Source organism: Diceros bicornis, chromosome 3 (genome assembly GCF_020826845.1).
Source record: "Diceros bicornis minor isolate mBicDic1 chromosome 3, mDicBic1.mat.cur, whole genome shotgun sequence".
Taxonomy (NCBI): Eukaryota; Metazoa; Chordata; class Mammalia; order Perissodactyla; family Rhinocerotidae; genus Diceros; species Diceros bicornis.
Genome location: NC_080742.1, coordinates 14,900,152 through 14,922,030, shown reverse-complemented (window position 1 = coordinate 14,922,030; position 21,879 = coordinate 14,900,152). Strand labels below are relative to the sequence as shown.

The window sequence follows — 21,879 nt, the reverse complement described above, 5'->3', positions numbered from 1 at the left end:
CTTTCCAAAATAAAATTCATTATTCTTTTTCCCCAATCTTGCTCCTTCTTTGGTTATCTTAGTTAGTCTTCATATAGAAGCACAAAATCCTAAAGGTGAAAAAAACCTCAGAGATCATCTAGCCCAACCTAGCCATTCTACAGATGAGGGGACTGAGGCAGAAAAACCAAGTAACTGTCCAGAGTTGCACAAGTGGTTAGTGGCATAGCAAGGACTAGATCCCAGGTCTCCTAAGTCCAGTTTGGGGCTCCTTTCACCATCATACTGCTTTTTGCTATGTGAAAGAAAGAGAGAGAAAGAGAAAGAGAAAAGGAGAGAGACAGATCCCTTTCCACTCTTGCCTCACTTATGCAGTCTGCTTTCCATTTGGCTAGTACACTCATCCCTAGACGTGGCTTTCTCTGTGGCTTTCTCCCACCTCTACCACAAACCCCAGGGGTGAACAAGTAAGACCTTCCATGATCTTTGTCTCTCTGAAAGAGGAGGTTGGAATTTGTGTAGCCTAAAGAGAACTGAAATGACTTTGGAATCTTCCAGTCTGCAGTTTGCACAGCCTACCTTTAATATTCATGGATCCCCGAGAGATTTAACAGTACAAGAACTGCTCATAAACCATTATTATTGTGTTGAGTATGCCAATCATTTGAACATTTCTGGGATGCTGTCCCTTTTCATTTTTGTTGACTTGTGTGTAGTGACTGAAAAATAATTGATGAAAAAGTACTTTCACTTTAGTATTTCATAGTTTCCTAGGCTCTTTTCTCTCTGTAAATCTAAAGAAATGTCAGACTCAACCCTTACCAAGAAAAGATCATCAGACCTTGCTCTAGCATGTTGCCACCTTCTCAGCTCCTGAACTTCCACCTGAGGCACCTAGGTAGCCATGCCCTGAATTTGGCTGCAGTGTCATTCATTCATTCATCAAACATTGGTCGAAGTCCTACTATGTGCCAGGTGTTGTATTGTTTGCTAAAGATACAGTTACACAGATAAATAAGGCACCATCCTGGCCATCAAGGAGCTCACGATGGGGAGCAGAACAGATAAATAAGTAGACCGTTGAATACACAAAGAATAGTTAGTGAAAGTGCAATGATAGAAGTCTACACAGGAGGGATCAATCCAGCTTGAGTTAGGGGAAACAAGCGGTCAGTGAGGGCTTCCTAGAGAAGATTGTGATTGAGCAGAGCCTCAAACGATATGTGAAGGTTAACTTGGTGAATGGGAGAAAGGGACGGTATGAGGGTGTCTAGGCAGAGGGCAAAAGGTGAGCCTACTGACACAACTGAGGCTGGAAATGAAGAACAGAGGAGGTGCAGAGGCAGCAACTCTTATTACAAGCTCTCTTACTCTCTGGTTTAACTACCGTAAATCTGAACCTTGGTCCAAACTCCCCACTCTTCATCTAGCTCCTTCTCCCACTCCATGTTCAGAGTTGTTGGTTTCTGGAGATTTGGGTTTTAGCCTGAGTTTGGGGTCATTCCATGCCTGGCTTCCTACACATTGCCATAACCCACTGCTATACACAGTTGGAGACACATGAATCTGTAGGGAAAGTGGTCACCCAAAGAAAATATCAACAGGAGAATCCTTGGAGTTACACACAAACAGAGCAGAGGATAAAGGGAAAGCATAACCAGGAATCAGTGCCCTCCTAACTGGTGCTTTCTCATGTACAAGTAGGATAGCTTTGTCCTCTCTGTTAAAACTCTTAATTCTACCCATATTTTCTATTTTGAGATTTTGAAAGAAAGAAGAATGTATTTTAGAGAGCTCTGAAATGAACAGGAAACTAATGTGGATCTCCTTGGAGAATTTTAGCTGATGTCTTTTTATCCATTTATTCATTCATCATGGGGATATATGAGGAAAGACTTAAAGGAGGTGAGGAAGTTAGGCATACAGATAGCAGCAGAAAGAGTATTCCACACAAGGAAAACAGCCAGTGTAAGAGCTTGTGTGTTAAAAGAACAGCAAGGAAGCCAATGTGGCTGGAACAGAGTTGGTAAGAGGGAGAGTAGTAGGAAGTGATGTCAGAGAGGCAGTTGGGGGAGGAGGCAGTCTTGAAGGTCCTTCCAAGGCTTTTCTTTTTTTGAGTGAATAGGAAGCTTTGCCAGGTATTTGAGCAGAGGAAAGACATTGACTTGGGTTTTAAAAAGATCACTCTAGATGCTGTGTTGAGAGTAGACTTGTAGGAGGCAGAAGTGAAAGCAGAGAGACCAATTAGAAGGCTATCACAATAATCCTGGCAAGAGATGATGGTGACTTGAACTGGGGTGGTAGCTGTGGAGGTGGTGAGGAGTGGTCAGATCCTGGATAGATTCTGAGGTAATAGGCAACTGGACTTCCTGACAGAGTGGATGTGGAATGCGAGAGAAAGAGAAGAGTCAAGGACAATGTATTAGTTTGCTAAGTTTGCTGTAACAAAGTACGACAAACTGGGTGGCTTAAACAACAGAAATTTGTTGTCCAACAGTTCTGGAGGCTAAAGGTCCAAGATCAAGGAGTCAGGAGGATTGATTCCTTCTAAAGTTGGTTCCTTCAATGTGAGGGAAGGATATGGTCCAGGCCACTGTCTTTGGCTTGTAGGTGGCTCTTTTCATGTTCACATGGTGCTCTCCCTTATGCATGTATCTGCGTCCAAATTTCCCCTTTTTATAAGGACATCAGTCATATTGGATTAGCGCCCACTCTAATGATCTCATCTTAACTAATTACATGTGCAATGACCCTATTTTCAAATAAGGTCACATTCTGAGGTACTAGGGGGTTAGGACTTCAACATATGAATTTGGCGGTGATACAATTCAATCTGTAACAGATGACTCCAAAATCTTTGGCCTAAGCAACTGTAAACACAGACCTGTCATCAACTGAGATGGGGAAGGCTGAAGTGGAGCAAGGAGTTATTTTTTAGAGTAGGAATTCTTTTTTTTAAGATATAAAAGTCTAAAGTTTGGGAGAGAAATCTGGATTGGAGAGATATATCATATATATCATATACACACACACACACACATATATTATTTCTATATACATATATTATTTCTCTCTCTCTCTATATATATAGTCCTATATAGATACATATACTCCTATAAACATACATATGTATATATGTGTGTATACATAAACACACTCCTATGTACATGTATTATATATATGTGTGTGTGTATATGTGTATGAGCATATATGTGTGTGTGTGTATGTATGTGGCTATATATACATATATGAGTGCTCATTATTGTAGGTGATATTTAAAGCCATGATCTAAGTCAGATCACCAAGAGAGGAGGTGTAGGCTGAGAAGAAGAGTGGACCAAGAACTAAACCTGGGGCCCTCTATGGTTAAGGGATTGGAGAGAAGAAGAGGTGACTTAGAGATGCACCTTTAGAAATATTGTCATAAGTAAGAAAAAGAGCAAGATCTATAATCAGTATCATTAATGAGAATTAAAATACACACAGAACCACAATATAAGAATACAAGAATACATTCTTATATATATATATAAAGATATATTCTTTATGGAAGCACATAAAACAAATTAGAGGGTTTGCTGTTGTCAGGGGAGGGGAACAGGAGTAGGAAATGTAGATAAAAGGGAATAAATAAAACAAGAGAGCGGCCTTGCATGGACTGATGATGAAAGTGTGCCAGGAACTGAGGAGTATGATTAAATCTGTTCTTGGTACCTGGGTTCCAAAATAAGTAAAATAAAATAAATCTAACATGAAATATAATAGAAATCGCTGGTTATGTTTCTTCCCTTGAGTACTTTTTCTCCCCTGCACAATACTGCAGAGAAAACACAATATTTTTAAACCTCTCTTCTTAATTTCTTTTAAAGCAGTCACCAATAGATGGGTTCTGTAATCTTGATAAAAATATTTGAAAAGAGGAAAGTTTAATGAAACCTACTTGCTGTGGAAGTGAATGTAAGATGACTTAAATACTTATTGCTAATTTCTGAGAAGGAAGAGCATATCAGCATAGAACCCACTCTAGGTTTGAATGTTGTTCTCCTACCTCTCTTGTAGCGCATTTTAACAATAGCATTGCTATGAAAATAAATTATGTGAGTAAATTTAGGAAGTAAGTGTAGGGAGCCACAGCATTAGCTTTCCCACAGAAATCACATCTACCTGAGTTTTCTAAATCATAAAAATGTCATTAGGATTGACACAGCCAATTGAGGAAACTAACAATATCAACAAAAGCCAAACATATGCATACTTCATGACCCAGCCATTCGACTCCTATGTGTATACCCAACATAAATATGTGCTGTGTTCATCAAAGCACATGTACATGGAAGTTCATAGACTTTGTGTTCTTTTCTTTATGTATATTATACTTTGACAAAACTTATCCCCCAAAAACGTCATTAGGGAATGCCTTTGCTCATTAAGTCCCAACTGTCGGTGCCAGCAAAACAAGAAGCAGATTTCATCTGGCTTCTCGGGTGTTGAGGATTGCTTTGTGGTCAGTCACAAGTATGCTCAAAGCAACAAATTCAGGTACGTGGTAGAATAGAAGCGTGTGAAGAGCCTTGAGAAAACTTCCCAACAACTTTCTCTCTTGGGCCTTTGTTCTTTTCTTGAGGACGGCTCTCCATCAAGCCCAACCAGAAGTGTTTTTTGTTACCCCAACTAAAAACTAAACAGGAATCACACCCTCCCTAATTGTACCAGTCCATTTCTTTTAGTTGCAGTGACAGAAACCCAACATAAACTAGCTTAGGTAGAAAGGGAATTAATGATGTCTCTAACTGAAAGTCCAGCTAAATAAGATATCATCTTTCCTTCTCAAACACATCATTTCTCCCTCTCAAAAGTTGGCCTCTTTGTTGTGGTTTCATTCTTTCCCACTGCAGACAAATTTCTTCCGTGTTCCTGGGCAAGAGAACCAGAAATCAGCCTAGACTTCCACATTCCAGGCCCTTCAATCTCACGGAAAACAGGATTTATTTTTCCCAATATTGAGTACCTAGAAGGATTCTGAATGGTTCTGCCAGGGTCATGCTCTTCCTGGAAAACTCACAGCTGCTGTGGATAGAATTTAGGATTGTGTAGGCCTGGATCAAATGACTAGAGGCCATAGGAAAATACTAATACCAATAATCTAATAATAATAGCTAATGGTGACTAAGCATTTACCATATGCAGCCACTGTTCTAAGCATCTTATATGTATCAAATCATTTCATTCACACAACACACTTATGAGGTAGGTAATAGTATTTTCCCCATCTCACAGATAAGGAAACTGAGGTATACAGAAAGCTTAGGTAACCTGCCCCAGTCCCATAACTAGTCGATGGCAAACTCAGGATTAAAATGCAAGTGTCCCAGAACCCATGCTCCCAATTACTATGGAGTATTGCTGTCAAGGTGCCATGAGTGAAAGCTCTCCAGAACTACAAGGGAAGGGAGAGGAATGGTTCCCTGAAGCAAAGTATGAGGTGCAAAGGAAAACTATCAACATCTCATACAATAGTTCATTAGTTTCACTTATTTAACTAAACATTAATCCAAATATTCAATAAACATTTGATAAATGTCTACCTTGAGCTAGGTCACATATTGTTCCTTAGAGCAGAGAATAAGATGGACCCATTCACTGTTGCCAAATGTCTCCCAGACCACAGATAACAGAGGAGCACAGAAAAGGGTACTTTTTTTTTGTGAGGAAGATCAGCCCTGAGCTAACATCGGTCACCAATCCTCCTCTTTTTGCTGAGGAAGACTGGCCCTGGGCTAACATCCATGCCCATCTTCCTCCACTTTATATGGGACGCCGCCACAGCATGGCTTGACAAACAGTGCATTGGTGCGTACCCAGGAGCCGGTCCGGGCTGCTGCAGCGGAGAGCGTGCACTTAACCGCTTGCGCCACCGGGTGGGCCCCCAAGGGGTACTTTCTTTACACGATAAAACCACTTTTTCTCCAAGTGTATTCCCAAATTGTGTTTAAACATGGTTTTGAAAAAATTATTTTAGGGGCTGGCCGGGTGGTGCAGTGGTTAAGTTCGTGCGCTCCACTTCGGCAGCCTGGGGTTGGCCGGTTTGGATCCTGGGTATAGGCCTACTCACTGCTCATCAAGCCATGCTGAGGCGATGTCCAACACCGAGCAACTAGAAAGATCTACAACTATGACATACAACTATCTACTGGGGCTTTGGGGAGAAAAAAGGAAAAAAAATGGAGGAAGATTGGCAACAGATGTTAGCTCAGGGCCACTCTTCCTCAAAAAAAAAAAAAGACATAGTTGTCCTTTAAATTAAAAAAAAACTTATTTTATGGCATAAGCTTAGATTTTATAACTTTGAGTAAATAGCAAATATAAAAGCAAATAAATTCGTTCAACTGATTCAACCAGAATTTTTTGTTAAATGAAGGTAGATTTTCTTTTCTTCCGAAAATACTATAAAGAAAATGTCGCACTCAAGCTCTGAGGGAAATTTTTAAATTAATTTGAAAAATATTTTAACAATGGCAGCCTGTTGGATTAAGAATGCTGTCATTCAACAAATATTTAAGTGCCTGGATATGGTTTAACCTTACAATGATCAAAAAAATACAAAATAAAAATACAAAATATCATATTCAATGTTAAATTGGCAAAAGTTTTTTTTATATATTATATTTATGAAGATACCAAATATTACTTTACATTTATGGTGAGTGTAAATTGACAACCTTTGTAGAGTATGGATGGCCTTTAAAATAACTATATCCTCAGACCATTTCACTTCTAAAAATTTGTATTAAAAAATTGCATAGACATATCCAAAGATATGGCTACAAGAATTTCCCTCACAGGTTATTAATGATAGCAAAAAATGGTAGGCCAACAGTGAATGGTTAAATACATATTGGTATTTTGATACAATGGAATACTATATAGCTATTGAAAGTAAGTTACCAAATAATATTTAATGAAATAGAGAGATGTTCACTTTATAGAATATTAAATGAAAGATATGTGTACTATATAATCCATTTTAGTTTAAAAGAAGTATAGAAATGCATAGAAAAAAAACAAAAAGCTTTACCCTGAAATAATAAACAGTATTTCAGAGCAGTGAATTTTAAGGTAATTTAAAATTTTTTCTTGTATTTTTCTGCATTTAACATGCAACAAGAAAAAAAAAAAGCAAATATTTTTTAAAAGTGAAAAAAGAAAACTCCAGGTGACAAGTATATGTTTAGAGGTTTGCAATGGATAGTGAAACAGCTGGATGGAGTGGCCCATCCTGATTTAGGGCTGCCTCACCTCTCCCACATCAAAGATGACAACATATAGGTGTATGTGCAAGTGCTGATATTCTTTAGGAAAACAGTCACATTACTTAATGTGCCTACAATGTTTATCCAATCCCAAAAGAATACAGAACATTTCTAAAACATATGTAATTGATTTTCACTTTTCTTTGCAATTTTCCGTCATCTATTTATTTATTTTTTCTAACAATTATGGTTAAAAGTCTTTCACAATATTGTATAAATACATCTTTCCTTTTTTGGGCAGCCATGACTGCATTAAAGCTTAGCCCTTGATAAAGTTCATTTATGCTAATCCAGAGCTCCTGGGAGACAGGGATGCTGTTTTATTTACCATGGTACCCAGTATGCAGCAGGCACTAAATAAACACCAATGAAAAGCATTTAGTTGTAAGCTTCTATTCTCAAGTCATTTTTGTTTTATTAGGACCTTTTGTCTTGGTCAGATATATTAACACATGACTTCATAGTGAAAAATGCCAAACTTCTAAAAGAAAATAGATTTTAGTTTCCAAGGAGAGAACCTGAAAAATCTGTGAATTGCCAATTTTCCTTCTTTGAAACCACTTTTATACTAGCATATCAATGCAGCTAGGCCTGGAAGAGTGAAATTCTCTTCATACTCAGGGCTGAGGAGGTAGACAGAGCCTCCTCAAAGAACTCAATAAGAGCCCCTCAGAGGCAGTAACATCCAAGTTTCGCCAGTTCTTTCTGAAGCTACAGTAGCAGCCATTTCTAGGATATCTGTGGTTCATAATGAGCCCGTTTCTTAGTCCCAGTGAGCCGAAAGGCGCTCGGTTTCAAATGGCACAATTTCCAGCGCCTGAAACAATGTCTGACACCTCGAGTTAAATCTCTGTTGAATTATTAAATGAACAAATGGAAATGGAAGAGGGATGAACAGGAGAGACTAACATCGTTTTACATAATGACGTGAAAGACTAACTTCACTGTGGCTTGAGACTTACGAATTAAGGGACAATCAGGCAAAGAAATCTATTCTCTATACATTCAGACCAAACTCAAACATCTGCTGAGGACAAGCAGGTGATGTGGCCAAATGGCGGCAGTGCCCGTGTAAGTGCACGTGTAGACATTGCTGAGCGGAGGAGAGGGCAGCAAACTGAGGAGAGCACACCCTATCTCAAGGGGGCGAAGCTGACTCAGCTCCAGCCCATTGTCGCCATATGGGAATGCAGGCCCAATTTTGCTAGTTCTTCCAGTTTTTTAAGAGAAGACTGAAGTCTAGATTTTTATATGAAAACTCCAAAATTTTAAGTGTTGGCTCAAAATTTAAAGACAGTCAGACTATGTCTGTGTATTTTGCACACATATCTGGCCAGAAACCTCTCATTTTAACTTTACTGTGTCTGAGAATATTTATCCTTAGGACATGGAGTATGTGTGTTTGTGTGTCTGTGTACGTGTTGTGTGTTGTTGCTATAATAATTACCTCATGGTAACTGAGAAGAACAAAGAGGGAAGTCACGCTGGGGGGAGGGTTTTTAAGCACTGGGGTGAGCTAGTGGAAAAGTACTGGAGGACGTATCTTTAGGGGAAAGCATGATCAATGTGATGTGTCGAGCACATTGAGTTATTCCTGAATTTACAAATACTTTTTTCTCTGTGATTAAGCCATCTGTGTTTGCTAATTGACACCCAAACAGAAGTCAGGCTCCTACCCTCCCATAAAGACTGGGAGACGCTGGTGCTACCTCCCTTGATGATTACATATCAAAGGAAGTCTCCCGGGTCCTTGAGGAAGACATTCCTGGGTTGTAAAACTGGCAAGAAGATTTTTAAGATATTTACACCTCAAAGGGAGCAGAGAAAGAATGTACAATTACAAGTTTTCTAAAGTAAATGCTCTAAGAAAAGGGAGGTCAGGGGCCTAGAGTCATGAAGAAGCCTGTCTAAAGTTTAATCAAGCTGGAGGGAATGTTAAGGTCTTAGAGTGATGGTAGATGTTGATGTTTAGCAAGCTACACAGCAGTAGATCAGAAACAAACGTAAATTCTAGACATTTCAGCCCTAAAGTCCTCTCCTCCTTTCCCTTACATCCCCCCCCACTGCCTAGTGCATCATGGAAACCACGGTATGCCAGTGGTGGCGGCTAAGCAAGAATTCTGTCCATTCAAGAACTTGGAGGAGGACACCATGCTGCCCCTGTAACAGGGGAATTTACCTGGTATCTAGGTATCTAGCAACCCGTGCTTATAACTGCACCAGTGCCATGTGCTTTCACCAGCTGTGCAACATTGGGCGCCTTGGTCACTTTGTTTCCAAATGGACATAATAAATACATACTACAAAGACAAAATTGTGCCATTTGGGACAACATGGGTGAACCTCGAGGGTATTATGCTAACTGAAATCAGCCAAGACAAACACCACATGATTTCACTCATGTGGAAGATAAACAAACATATGGATAAAGAGAACAGATTAGTGGTTACCAGAGAGGGTGGAGGTGGGAGTGGGGTGAAAGGGGTAAAGGGGCACATACATATGGTGACAGATAAAAACTAGACTATTGGTGGTGAACACTGTGCAATCTATACAGAAACTGATATATAATAATGTACACCTGAAATTTACACATGTTATAAGCCAATACGACCTCAATAAAATTTTAAAAAATGCATACTACACAGCATTTGTATGAGGAGTAAATCTGACCTGTGTAAAGCACTCAGCATGGTGCCTGGCATACAGTAACAACTCAATAAGTGGTAACTATCACTGTTTCAGCCAGTTCTTATCTATGCTATTATATTTTTCTCATAGAATGATGAATATACTATGATACTAATATCAATAAAACATACAGAGAGGTGGAAGAAAAGTTAGAAGAATCATGACTTAAAACTACCAAAACAGAGCAGAAGAAACTATCAGTGAGGCAGTAACTATTTCCGAAGAGCCATGCCCTACCTTCTACAACTCCACCCGACATTCTGCCCAATTTTCCTTAATCTTGTTCCCTCAAACTTAATATTTCCCCACGTAGATCTCAAATCTTCATATTATTTAGCCCAAGGATATAATGCAATTATTAAAAATTACAATCTTTGTTTTGTTTCCTTTCTTATATTTATTACTTGTAGCATTTTACTTAATACTATTTACTCTTTGAAAGCCTATGTGGGAGCTAATTGACTTTTCAGGAAGTTCTTTGCAAATTCTCCCCCGAAAAGATTTTCCTTTGTTTGTATCTTGGTAGCAATTCTCAAGATTTGGACTCTGGCGTTGTAATTGTGCTCAGAGTATCTACACAGACGTGGTCTGTTTCATCATCCAATGAGCTCTGCCTGTTTGTGGATGTGACACTCCAGTGGAAGGAAGCCAAGAGCCTATAGTAGCGATCCTGGGGAAAAGTTAAGCAGCTGTGGCCGTGTAATTTAAAACCTCTGAAAAGTGTGCTGTGGTCCGTGCACAGCGTTAGTATAACATGAGCTGGATGTAGCCTGTTCTCCGGACTTCCTCCCCTGCTGCAGGCAAGAGAAGACTGAAAGACAAACCTGGATGCAGCTGGAAATGTCCAAATAGATGAGCTCCCTAAATTCAGGTACCGTAAACCTTTGTCTGTGAACTTTCTGCAATAAGCCAAACTAAAATTTTGTAAATTGTAGAAGTACCTGAAGAGACAGGGCAAGAGAAGAGAGGAAGAAAAGGGATTATACTTTAGTTGTTTTCTCACATCTGTCTTAAGCCACTATGACAGAGGAGTTAAACTGTAAATTAATCTTTTCTCCTTGCAGATGTTCAACAGTTGAACTTGATTGTTAATTCTCTTACTGTTAAGGAGATTGCAGTAGTATATCAGATAATGCATAATTACATTTCAAATGAAACTAAAGATTTGCCTAGATTTTTAAAAAGCTGATTAGGATAAAGCTTTGGGGGCTGGGAGGTTTGTGCATTCATATTGTTTGGAAATTAGTTTGTGCTTGAAACCAAAGTTACAGAGTTTACGTTATTGTTGCATTTAGGTTTTATCTTTGGAGCGCCAAAATAATGTGCAAAATGTCTAGAAGGAGAAACCCTTTGTAAACATTTAAATGGCGATTAACTGCTACATGAGAGTGAGGATTTGGGGCAGAAAAGAGGCAAAGTTGAACATAATGGCTCTTAAAATGGACATGATAAGCAAATGGTTTGAAAAAAATAGATTTGAATATGCATGATTTTGTAAGTAACATTTTCATTATTATGAACAATCTCTGAGAGGTTAGGGAAGTTGCAGTAAGTGTCAGGGCTGGAATTCGAATCCAATTTGATCAGATTCCAAAACCTTATGTATTTTCCATTGTGTCATGCTGCCTGCTTCACTACTCCTTTCTCCAAATTAGAGACCTAAAGAGTTGTTAAAAATGGCAACCTCCCAGCCCCATCCCAAGAAAATTGTGCTTTACTCAGCTGAATCACAAGGCTACACCCAGGGAGAGGACGATAAAGCATTTCCAAAACTTTAGTATAGCTCTTAGTTAACTCAAGGGCCCCAAGAGTGGGGACGTGTCTTTGGGACGTTAGTGGTGCTTTCTCCTTCATGGCTCTGCCCACCCAGCCACTGGGGAATCCAGAAGGCATCCCTTTGTGTTCTGATGAATCTCAGGGACACAGCCATTACCAGAGGGAAACGTGTGTTCTGAATCAAATAATCTGCTAGGGAATGGGAATCATTATATCATATAGATGTGTTTTTCAAATTTTAGGAATAAATCTGATTAATGGTCAATGCTTGCATATCTTATTTCCCATTTATGTGAAGGTAAACTTTATTAGAGCATCTTCTTCCCACTTTTCAGTCTTTTTGCTTTCTAATTTGCTGTTAAACTGTTGCAGATCACAAACCAAGAACATGTTGTTAATTCCATTACAAGAGAGGGCAGTAGTGGGAGTTCTTGCACTTCTAAAATATGCCAGGCTTAGGAAGGCTTGGAAAATTGTCCACGAAATGTCCTCAAACTGTGAGCCCTTGCCTGGTAGTACAGGCTTGTCCTAATTACCCTCCTTTTTTCTGGAAGCTCTCATTTTGGTCATGGTGGTAATGCCATGTTGAATGTGTTTCAAGTGCAGTGAGATTGATAGCCTGTGATATAGTTTTTATTCATCTCATGTGTTGCTCACTCATTTGCAGACTGTTCTTAACCCATTTTTAAGCTCTGTATATCAATCAGCCTTGCTTTAACTATAATAATGCAACTGTTACTTACAAAATCATGCCTATTCAAATCTATTCAAATCTGGTCCAAGCCTATTGTTGGATTCCTTTAAGTCCATGTGATCAGTTAACAAATACTAGGGGTTCTTAACTTTTTCTGTGTGACAGATAGCTATGAATCTACGGACCCTTTGTCAGCATAATGTTTTTAATGCATAAAATAAAATACTTTAGATTACAAAGGCAGCCAATTATATTGAAAGATATTATTAACAAAATAGTTTTAAAAACCAAATGAGTGGAATAATAATATATGTGCTTCTTTATCAACATATTAAATAACAAGATCTAGTGGCAGGTCTAATAACTACAATGATTTTGAAGTAGTGATGAGTGCCAATGATATTTCAAAATATTTGTAACAACTATAGTAAGAAAATATTTGTGACTGATATGATGAAAGAGCCCCAGGGACTGCTAATACTACTCTGATTTTTTACCTACATTTCAGCTAGAGCTTAGTGAAAATAGAGAATTTTTTCTCCTATCAAAATTCATGGAAACCTTGAATTCCATCCCTGGTCTCCTTGGGGGATCCACTGACCCCGGGTTAAGAACCTCGAGTTTGGCAAACGTGGTTGTTCATTAGACAAAATGACTTGCAGATTGAAAGTCTCTAGATGGCTCTCTTCATAGTGGAACTTCACGGGAACCATTGGTTTGAAAGCAAAGCAAAGGAATCTTGAGTGGTCCTGTAAGGCCTTTCTAGGGATTTACAGTGCTGCAGACTTAAAGCTGCACCACGGAATGGGAAAAGTATCAGCTGACAGTGAACTCGTACTTGGCGAATTTTATGCAATACTGCTACTTCTTATTTGAAATTTTGGCAAAAAAACAAAATATGTCCCTTACATGAGTAAGATCTGATTCACCATTTTCCCAACCCAGAGACAACTTGATGATTCTAATTCCACTTTGAGGCAGTGTTTGCAGCCTGTGTTTATCTTTTCCTAATTATTTGACAACTAAGTGTTTCTTGGGAGGGGGTTCTCTTTGAGATTTATTTATTTTTCTACTGCTACTGTAATCTTTAAGAAATCACAATTCTTATAGAAATGACAGAGATAATTTTTTCTCCTTTCTTTTGACTTTTTTCCATTAAAGAATTGAGGGCTTCTGGGTTAGATCTCCAACACTTGAGGGAGTTACTACTGAAAGGAATGTAGAATTACATATTTAAATGAAACTTTTTCTGAAAAATCACCAAGACAAGACTGGTAAATCCTCTGTAAAAGAGAGGCTTGCATGTGGATTCTTTTGAGTTGAGTGTTGAGCTCTTTAGTTTCACAGAGGCAGTTTTGTGTACTAGAATTCCTGCAGAAAATCCAAAGGCAGTGATGTGACCTCCTATTTACAAGGTAGACCTTGAGGATGCCCAGTCAAGGCAACAGCTTACTCTGTCTGCCCCAGTCTGATGGGCGCTGGTGAGACTATAGAACATGAGAGTGCCTGCCAATAAGAACTTTCCAATCCAATTGAAGCATCAATTCATCTATAAGAAAAGTAATTAGACACCATGCCATTCTAGCATATAAGGCTCCGTTAAGGAGCAAAGATCATAGCAGCTTTACTCACCACTGTATGCCCAGAATGCCTTGCACATAGTAGTTGGTCAAGGCACGGTGAATAAGTGAATGAAGGTTGCTATTAGAATTCAGAGAAAGGAGAAATCAACTATGGACTTCTGGTAGATGGTGTGACTTGAGGTGTAAAGGCTATGGATTCACAGAGAGAAAGAAACAGGCATTCCAGCTGTAGAGAAAGAGAAGCATGTAGCAGTCAGATGACCAGAGTTAAGGGCTTCTCTTGGGAAACCTGGGCAGATAAGTTTGATCAGATAAGGTTAAGGGACAGTAAGGGAAGAGTCTAGACCTTAAGCATGTCAAAGACATGATAGGACAAATGTTCCAGGATGATACTTTGTGCAGTATAACTCAGGGCAGATTGACAGGAAGGGAGATCAGAGGTGGAACCGTCAGTATACTATGCCAAATGAGGTGCTGAGGGTGCCACCTAGGTTGTGGCAATAGGAATAAATGGAAAGGGTTTAATTCAAGAAATAGTTAGAAGCAAAAGTGTCCTGGAATGGGTATGAGCTATGGGAAGCCCTAATTTTCAACTTTAGAAAACTGAACAAGTCCCTGAAGAAGTGAGGAAAAATATCTTTAAAAAACCCTGGCAAATCAATGTTGCTAAGAAGGGCAAACAAATTACATTTTTCTTCTGGCAAATGATGTCTTTGGAAAGAAAGACTAAAGCAATGAAGAAAGACAGCAGCAACAAACAACATTTCTCTGGTTATTTATAATTTAAAGAATACTTTTGCATACCCAAGCATGTTTGAAACACTGGAAAACAGAGCAAAATTAGAGAATTGTTATGAAATGTATTTTTATCATAGATAAGTCAGTGTACATTTTTGTCATATGACAAAACACATCAGTATCAAGTAGCATTTATCCCAAATGTTCTCACAATGGCAAGAACTAGAAGTTAAAATCAAAACAAAATTCTCATTTTGGGTCCTACTTTTCTATCTGTTGCCCACTAAAGACATAGCTACATTTGTAAAATAAATGTCCCTAAAAAATTATGCATAGCTGTAGTATTATTTTAAATTTCCTAGGAGAAAAGGTTATCTCAAAGTATGATTGGAAAAAATGTTTTAAGTTAAAAAATAATTTATAATGTGATATATGATGCTCCCAAATCATCTACTTTGTAAATTCAGATTATCACATATGGATTTATGTGATATGGATTTATATATACATACACACACACATGCACATATATTCTCTCTATATATGTATATGCAAACACACATATATCCATGCACATATATATCTTAATATGGAATGTCTAAAGAAAAGTATTGAGTAATGTCCTACATTGCAGGACTAGAGGACCTTATAGAAGGACTGAAGGAGTCAGGGGCCCTCTACAGGGGTGTTGCTGGAGCTGGCTTGTACCAGCTCATGAGAGCCAATCGTTAGCGTCTCTTCCCAACTCCCCATTCAGTGACGTCATGTTGGCAGCTTAAAATCGGCCTTGGTGGAAGTATTTACACCACAGAAATCAGTAAATCCTACACATCGGAGCATCTCCTTACTCCCTACCCCAGCCAGTTACTAAACATTTGCTGGAACAATGCTATCCTTGGAACACACTTTGAGAACTACTGATATAGAGAATGTGGTATGCTGAGGAACTGTATGTAGAGATTAAAATGATGAAAGAGAACAGGACAGGAATAAAAATTTGAACTAAAGTGAAAGGGGATTCTTAAGACAAAACCTGAACAAATGGAATAGAAGCATTAAAAAGAAGAATATCCAGGGGGCGTAGCAGTTAAGTTCGTGGGCTCCGCTTTGGCGGCCCAGGGTTCACAAGTTCTGATCCCGGGCGCGCCCCGACGCACTGCATGCACCACTTAGCAAGCCATGCTGTGGCAGCGTCCCATATAAAATAGAGGAAGATGGGCACGAATGTTAGCCCAGGGCCAGTCTTCCTCAGCAAAAAGAGGAGGATTGGCAACAGATGTTAGCTCAGGGCTAATCTTCCTCAAAAGAAAAATATCTTCCACAGCTGAGAAAAGATCTAAGTTTTAATGTTCAAAAGGTTTACCATGTTCCAGGAAAAATTAATTGAAAGAACACAATTAAGTTTGGAAAATGTTTTTAAGTTCTCAGAGAAAAGGACATTTTTGCAAGCATCTTGGCAGAAAAAATAGGTTACCAACAAAGGAACAAAAAATCAAGCTGGCTTTAGACTTCTCTTTAACCTGAAATATCAAAGGTTATGGAGCAACATTTGTGGAGCTTTATGGATAAAATGAAGAATGTGATTCAACAACAATACACCAAGAGAAGTTGTTGTTCATCCTCCAAGACAATAGGAAGTCATTTTCAGAAAGCAATGGCTGAAAAATCAAACACTCATGCGTCTTTCAAGATAAAGAGTTTTTAAAACTATATTTCAGTCATCATAGGATGAATCAAAATTAAAATTAAAGAACAAGGAAATTGTGGAGCAAATGGAACATCAGTGAACGACAAAACTCGAGTTGGGACTACATAGTCTTTATAAATACGATTACGATATTGAGTACAAACACCAAAATCAGTATTAAAAGGAAAGTTAAATGATGAACAAAAATCATGATTAATATGTGTGTACATACAGGGGAGTGGAAGTGGAGGAGTGTCAAGTTCAAGAGAGAATTAAAGTGTATTGGATCTCTTGTCTAACACAGGGGGAGCCAAAGTCATTTTTTCATGATGACTTTGATAATTAGAGAAATGCACGTTCTTAAAAAACATACAAATAGCCACTAGTTAGAATATACAACAGAATGTGCACATACCTTTCAAATATCTTCAGCTTATAAAAGTAAACAACATAGTTTATCAGCAAAAGGCAGAATGAGTACAGCACAGTAACATAAAAATCAAAAATATAAGGCAAGATTATAAAAGACCATATACTCAATTTTGAAAAGAAATATTAACCTTTTAAACTACCCTTTTAAAAAGGCAAAGAGAGTGAAGATTTTAAAAAACAGACGTTAGCTACATGCTGCATATAAAAGACAAATCTAAAATACAGTGACACAAAGGTTAAAAATAAAGGGATATGTAAAGTTATTCCACAAAAGCACAAGCAAAAGAAAACAAAGGTGATTGTATTAATAGCAGATAAAAAAAATTCAAGGCAAAGAAACATCAAGCAGGATAAAGAATATAATTTTATGTGAATAAATGCTACAATCTATAATGAAACATACTACTTATTAATCTTTATGAATAAAATAATAGCATCAAAACAAATTAAGAGAAGTTTGATTATAATAAGAGACTAATATACTATGACATCAAGAATTTATACATATATGCACACATATACACACAGAAATTTTGTTCTCTAAAAGAAATTCTCTTGTTTTAAACATTCATGGATGATTTACTGAAATTAATTATATAAGCTAGTCCACCAAGAAATCTCAATAAATTTCAAAAAGTAGAAATAATTCAGTCTGCATTTCTTGGGACCACAGTGTACAAAACTAGAAATTAAAGACAGAAGCTTAATCAAAGAAACTTCAACCACTTGGAACCAAAATTCTCTTCAAAATAATTATTGGGTCAAAGAGGAAATCAAATATACAACAGTTTGAAACTGAGAAAATGAGAACAATACTTATCAAATCTTATATAAGCTTTGCCTAAATTCTTCTTTAGAGGTAATTTCATAGTCCTATTTTTTTTTATTTTAAAAGGAAAGAAATTAATTAAAACATACAAATGAAAAGCTGAGTCCAAAAATGACCATTTAGAAAATATAATGAGAAAATGTAAACAGAAAGGATACCATTCACAACAGCAATTAAAAAGATACATAGGAATAACTTTCACAAAGATTATCCATATGAATAAAATAAAATGTTATTGAGACATTTAAGTACATTTGAAAAAAACATGTAGAAGTAGACTATGTTCTTGATACGGAGATTAAATATTGTAAGAATATAAATTAGTTCCTAATTTATTTTCTCTTTAATTATTGGCAAATGGGTTAATATCTAACAACTGGTTCTTCAAAAAAATGTATGCATATAAATGTATACACGTTTACTATAAATTTGTACATCTTACTATTTTATATTTGTTATTTTACAGATATAAAAGATGTGTAGCACACAACTTAAAAATAATAATAAAATACACTATTCCTTTTATTGTAAATTCCATATAGTCAGTCAGTTCTCACATAAGGATTTCAATGAGTTTTGCCAAACTCATAAAGGTAACTAGTTCTTTTGTCTTCTCCTTTATGCTCAAAGGAAAAATAAAACCTGTCACTGCTGTATTTCTTGTTTTCACCAAAAAAATAAAAATAAAGTTCAAAAAAATTTGAGGAATAGGTATAGTTCCAAGATGACTATTTTCATCTACATTAAATGAGTAAGACAAAAGTGAAACAACAAAATGTATGTCCAGACTTCACTCATTCATCAATGACATAAGTGACTTCTTTGCTGGATCAGATAATAGATTTCAAGTAGTGAAAGAATATTTCCTCAACTTTTTATGCTATTACCAATGTTGGAGCTAGAGACATGACACACTTTTAAGTTTAATCTGCTTTGTTAATTGTTTTCTCTGTCATTTTCTCAAGTCTAAACAATCAACAGAAAAATAAATCAAGCCCTAATTTGTATTGTTTGCCATTTCTATGGGAATATTCCCATTTTGGCTGATTCCAAGCTACCAATGAGAGTCACTGAACATGAAGTTGGGAAGAGATGCACAGTACCACACTCTTCTGTAATATTTTCACTGTAAAGATATGATGGACATAAATAACCTCGAAACATAGAGAATAGTAACATGTAGAAAAATATTAGAAAGTGATGAGTTTTGTGTATTTTCTGCCTATATAAGAATGTGAGATATATAAGGAATAATATCACACATCAATTGAGAAAAGGTTTATTCAGTAAACGATGCTGGAATAATTGGTTAGTTATTTAACAACTCTTAAAATGTAAGAAGTATTCTTAGCTCATAGACTGCACAAAAACGGGCTTTGGGCTGCACAGGTCATAGTTTGCTGAATGAACCCTGGTAGATCAGTGCTTCCTTTATCCACCAAAATAAATTCTAGATTGATTATAGATTTAAGTAAAAAAAAAAAAAAACCATAAAAGAAAAAAATATAAGTAAATATTATCAAATGCCTGGAAGGAGGAAAACCCACTATGTTTAAAAGTATCAAAAGAAATTTCAAAGGAAAGGTTTGATAGATGTGGAAACTCAATTAAAAAGATAAACAGAAAATATGTTATCACTTTTTTTAGGCTTGCACATTTCCAGAAAATGGTTAGAGTCACAAGATAAGGAAAATTACCACCTAGAATTTCCTCTGTTTAAGCTTTTCCAAGTACCTTGCTGCTATTTTTCAAAGGATCTCTAAACGTTTTATTTTCAAAAATGGTTCATTCCTTCACAATAGTTCGAAAAATGTTCTGAATCTCTCCCAATATGATCCTATACTCTTCCTGATTAGCCTTTCCTTGGTGAAAATAAAGAATAATTGAGTGACATAAATTTGTGACAAATTTGAATATTCTGTCAGTTCTTGGTGATGTCTTGTGTTCTTCCGTCCCTTCTCCTCCAAAGAAGTGCTGGCTGAGGAAAAGCAACATTCATGTTGTCAACAGCCCAGAGATCAAAAACAACCAGTGTCAGTTTCCCTGGAGGTGGGGGGGTCCTCACAGGTAACCAGAGCATGGCAACAGGGAATCTGGGACAGCAGTGCTCAAAGCCTAGGGAGGCAAGACATTGGTGTTCTGTAGTAGAGAAGTCTCAGACACCAGACTGGAATTTAGGGGCCAGGATCCAATGCTCAGGAAGCGGGGACCAGAAAGAGACAGGCAGAGCCTAACTCAAGCCACTGGGCACCTTGCTACAAGAGTGACAGAAACTCTGACCAAGGCAGAGGGCCAATTATTCAACCTGGGCCCACCAAGGAGGAAGAGGATATGCACCAGCTTGGGGACATAAAAGAAGCAGTCTTTTTATCAAAGAATAGTGGTGCCACAGTGGAAAGGTGTTGGTAAAAGGAGCACTGCCTTTGGGGAATGTTAGAGCAAGCCAGAGCCTGGAGGAGCAGAACTATTTTCAGTGTATATGAATAACACAAGCATGACCTCGGCAGGAGTCTCATCGTCTGGTTGGTGATAGTTGTGTTAGATTGAGATACAGGAGTCCACAACAGCCCTCAGAGATTATCTCATCGATTCATCCTGCTTAAAAACCGAGGGAATAATCTTATCGAAGTCCAATAGGCTTTGCTATTTCCCCATTATCTCTCTATCATCTCTCTCCCTGCTCCAAAAAAGTATATGCAAGACTTGGCTTGGTCTCTTCATATTCTGATATTAGTTGTAAATCAAATTAAATAGAAGGTGATGGTTTTGCTTGATGCTCCATTACTCCCTCTTTCCTTTTCTTTGAAAATAAAGTCCCATTCCATCACAATGACGCTTCATGAAAATTTGAACCCTTACAAGTTCAACTCTGTGACCAAAAGTTGGAGCTCAAGTGTCAAAGTGTCAAACACTCCTGACTCTTCAGAAGCACAAAAGTGATTAAAAACAAATCCATTTTTGAACTCACTAAAATCATTCTGAAAGACAGGAATAGTAAATGCTCTCAACTGGACTTCATTAAAAGTTAGTCCATATTTATACATATATATTTATATTTAGATGTATGTGCATGTGTGTAATTAAGTTTCTGTAGTTCTGTTACTGAAGATAGTAAAACAGCTAAACAGATTTTCACCAAATTTATGGTAAGTTTGAGATGGCCTGAAGTAAAATATAGGCTACATACATGTTGGACAGGAAATTCAGTGTTGGGGGAAGGGTGGGGGAGAATTTCAAAGATTCAAGCAACTCTCTCCTGAGAGCTGAAACTGAGGTACAAGAGAATAGTGTGACTGTGACATGAAAGAGACAGAACAAACTGATTTCAAGCATGAGCCCCAAATTGACATTTACAAGACCAGATGAATTGCAAGCTTTGATTGCAATGGAACAGCTTCTCATATGGGTAACTACTTACAAAATGCTCTAGAATGAGTAGCAGCAGGTTTTTATTTATTTAATGATGGTTGATGAGTCTCCCCAGAAACACTGGAGAGGTCAGCTAGTTTTAAATATTTGTGGTACATTGGTCCTAGAAAGAATAGGCCGTTGCAGGAAGAGGTAAATTGTCACTTGGCTAGGAGATGTGGTTTGGGGAGGAATTCTGCATGGTCAATATGGCCACCCCCAACACCACTAAGGATGGCAAAAGTTTATTTTCAGCAGGATCATCAATGTTTAACATTCTATTCCGAGCTATTTCTTGGAGTCATGGATATTAAAATAACAAAATCCTGCAGGTCAGAGGTTCTATCGCATGGGATAGGAATTGGTTGATTTATAGGGGCAGCAAACCACACCTTACAGAGAACACAAGCTTCTTTTTTAAGTTGTAGAACTGTAGTTCTGCTGTAGGAAAGGTTCTGTGTGCCAGTGCTGCGTGAGTACAAGTGCAGGGCTTTTGATAAACACTGTACTCTTGCCACTGCATTCAAGCTGCCAGCAATTTTTCTAGATACTCCACTGCCAAAATGTAGGATTTGGATAGATAAAAAATGTACAGTACAATTTTCCCAGCAGGAACAGAGAGAACGATCATAATGTGTGGCACTGTAGTTTATTACAAACAAAATCTATCTTCAAAAATGTTCATGGTGCCAATCAAAGCGATTGTGCACATGCTGGAAGACTGGCAAAAATGCAAATGAGATGGGGCAAGG

General features: G+C 37.6%; 2 protein-coding genes across 2 annotated transcripts in view; one reads left to right on the top strand and one right to left on the bottom strand.

Annotated features, from left to right (window-relative positions):
* FBXL13 (F-box and leucine rich repeat protein 13) overlaps positions 1-21,879 on the bottom strand; it is a 200,511-nt gene that overhangs the window by 77,319 nt on the left and 101,313 nt on the right. The window contains 5 exon segments of the mRNA XM_058570378.1: positions 10,805-10,839; positions 10,842-10,921; positions 20,219-20,261; positions 20,264-20,299; positions 20,302-20,314. Coding sequence (XP_058426361.1) covers positions 10,805-10,839; positions 10,842-10,921; positions 20,219-20,261; positions 20,264-20,299; positions 20,302-20,314 — 207 coding nt within the window.
* The window catches only part of LRRC17 (leucine rich repeat containing 17), an 86,566-nt gene that overhangs the window by 45,560 nt on the left and 19,127 nt on the right, over positions 1-21,879 (top strand). The window contains exon 3 of the mRNA XM_058523919.1: positions 10,507-10,851. The gene's annotated coding sequence lies outside the window, so the exon portion shown is untranslated. The remainder of the gene's footprint in view (positions 1-10,506; positions 10,852-21,879) is intronic.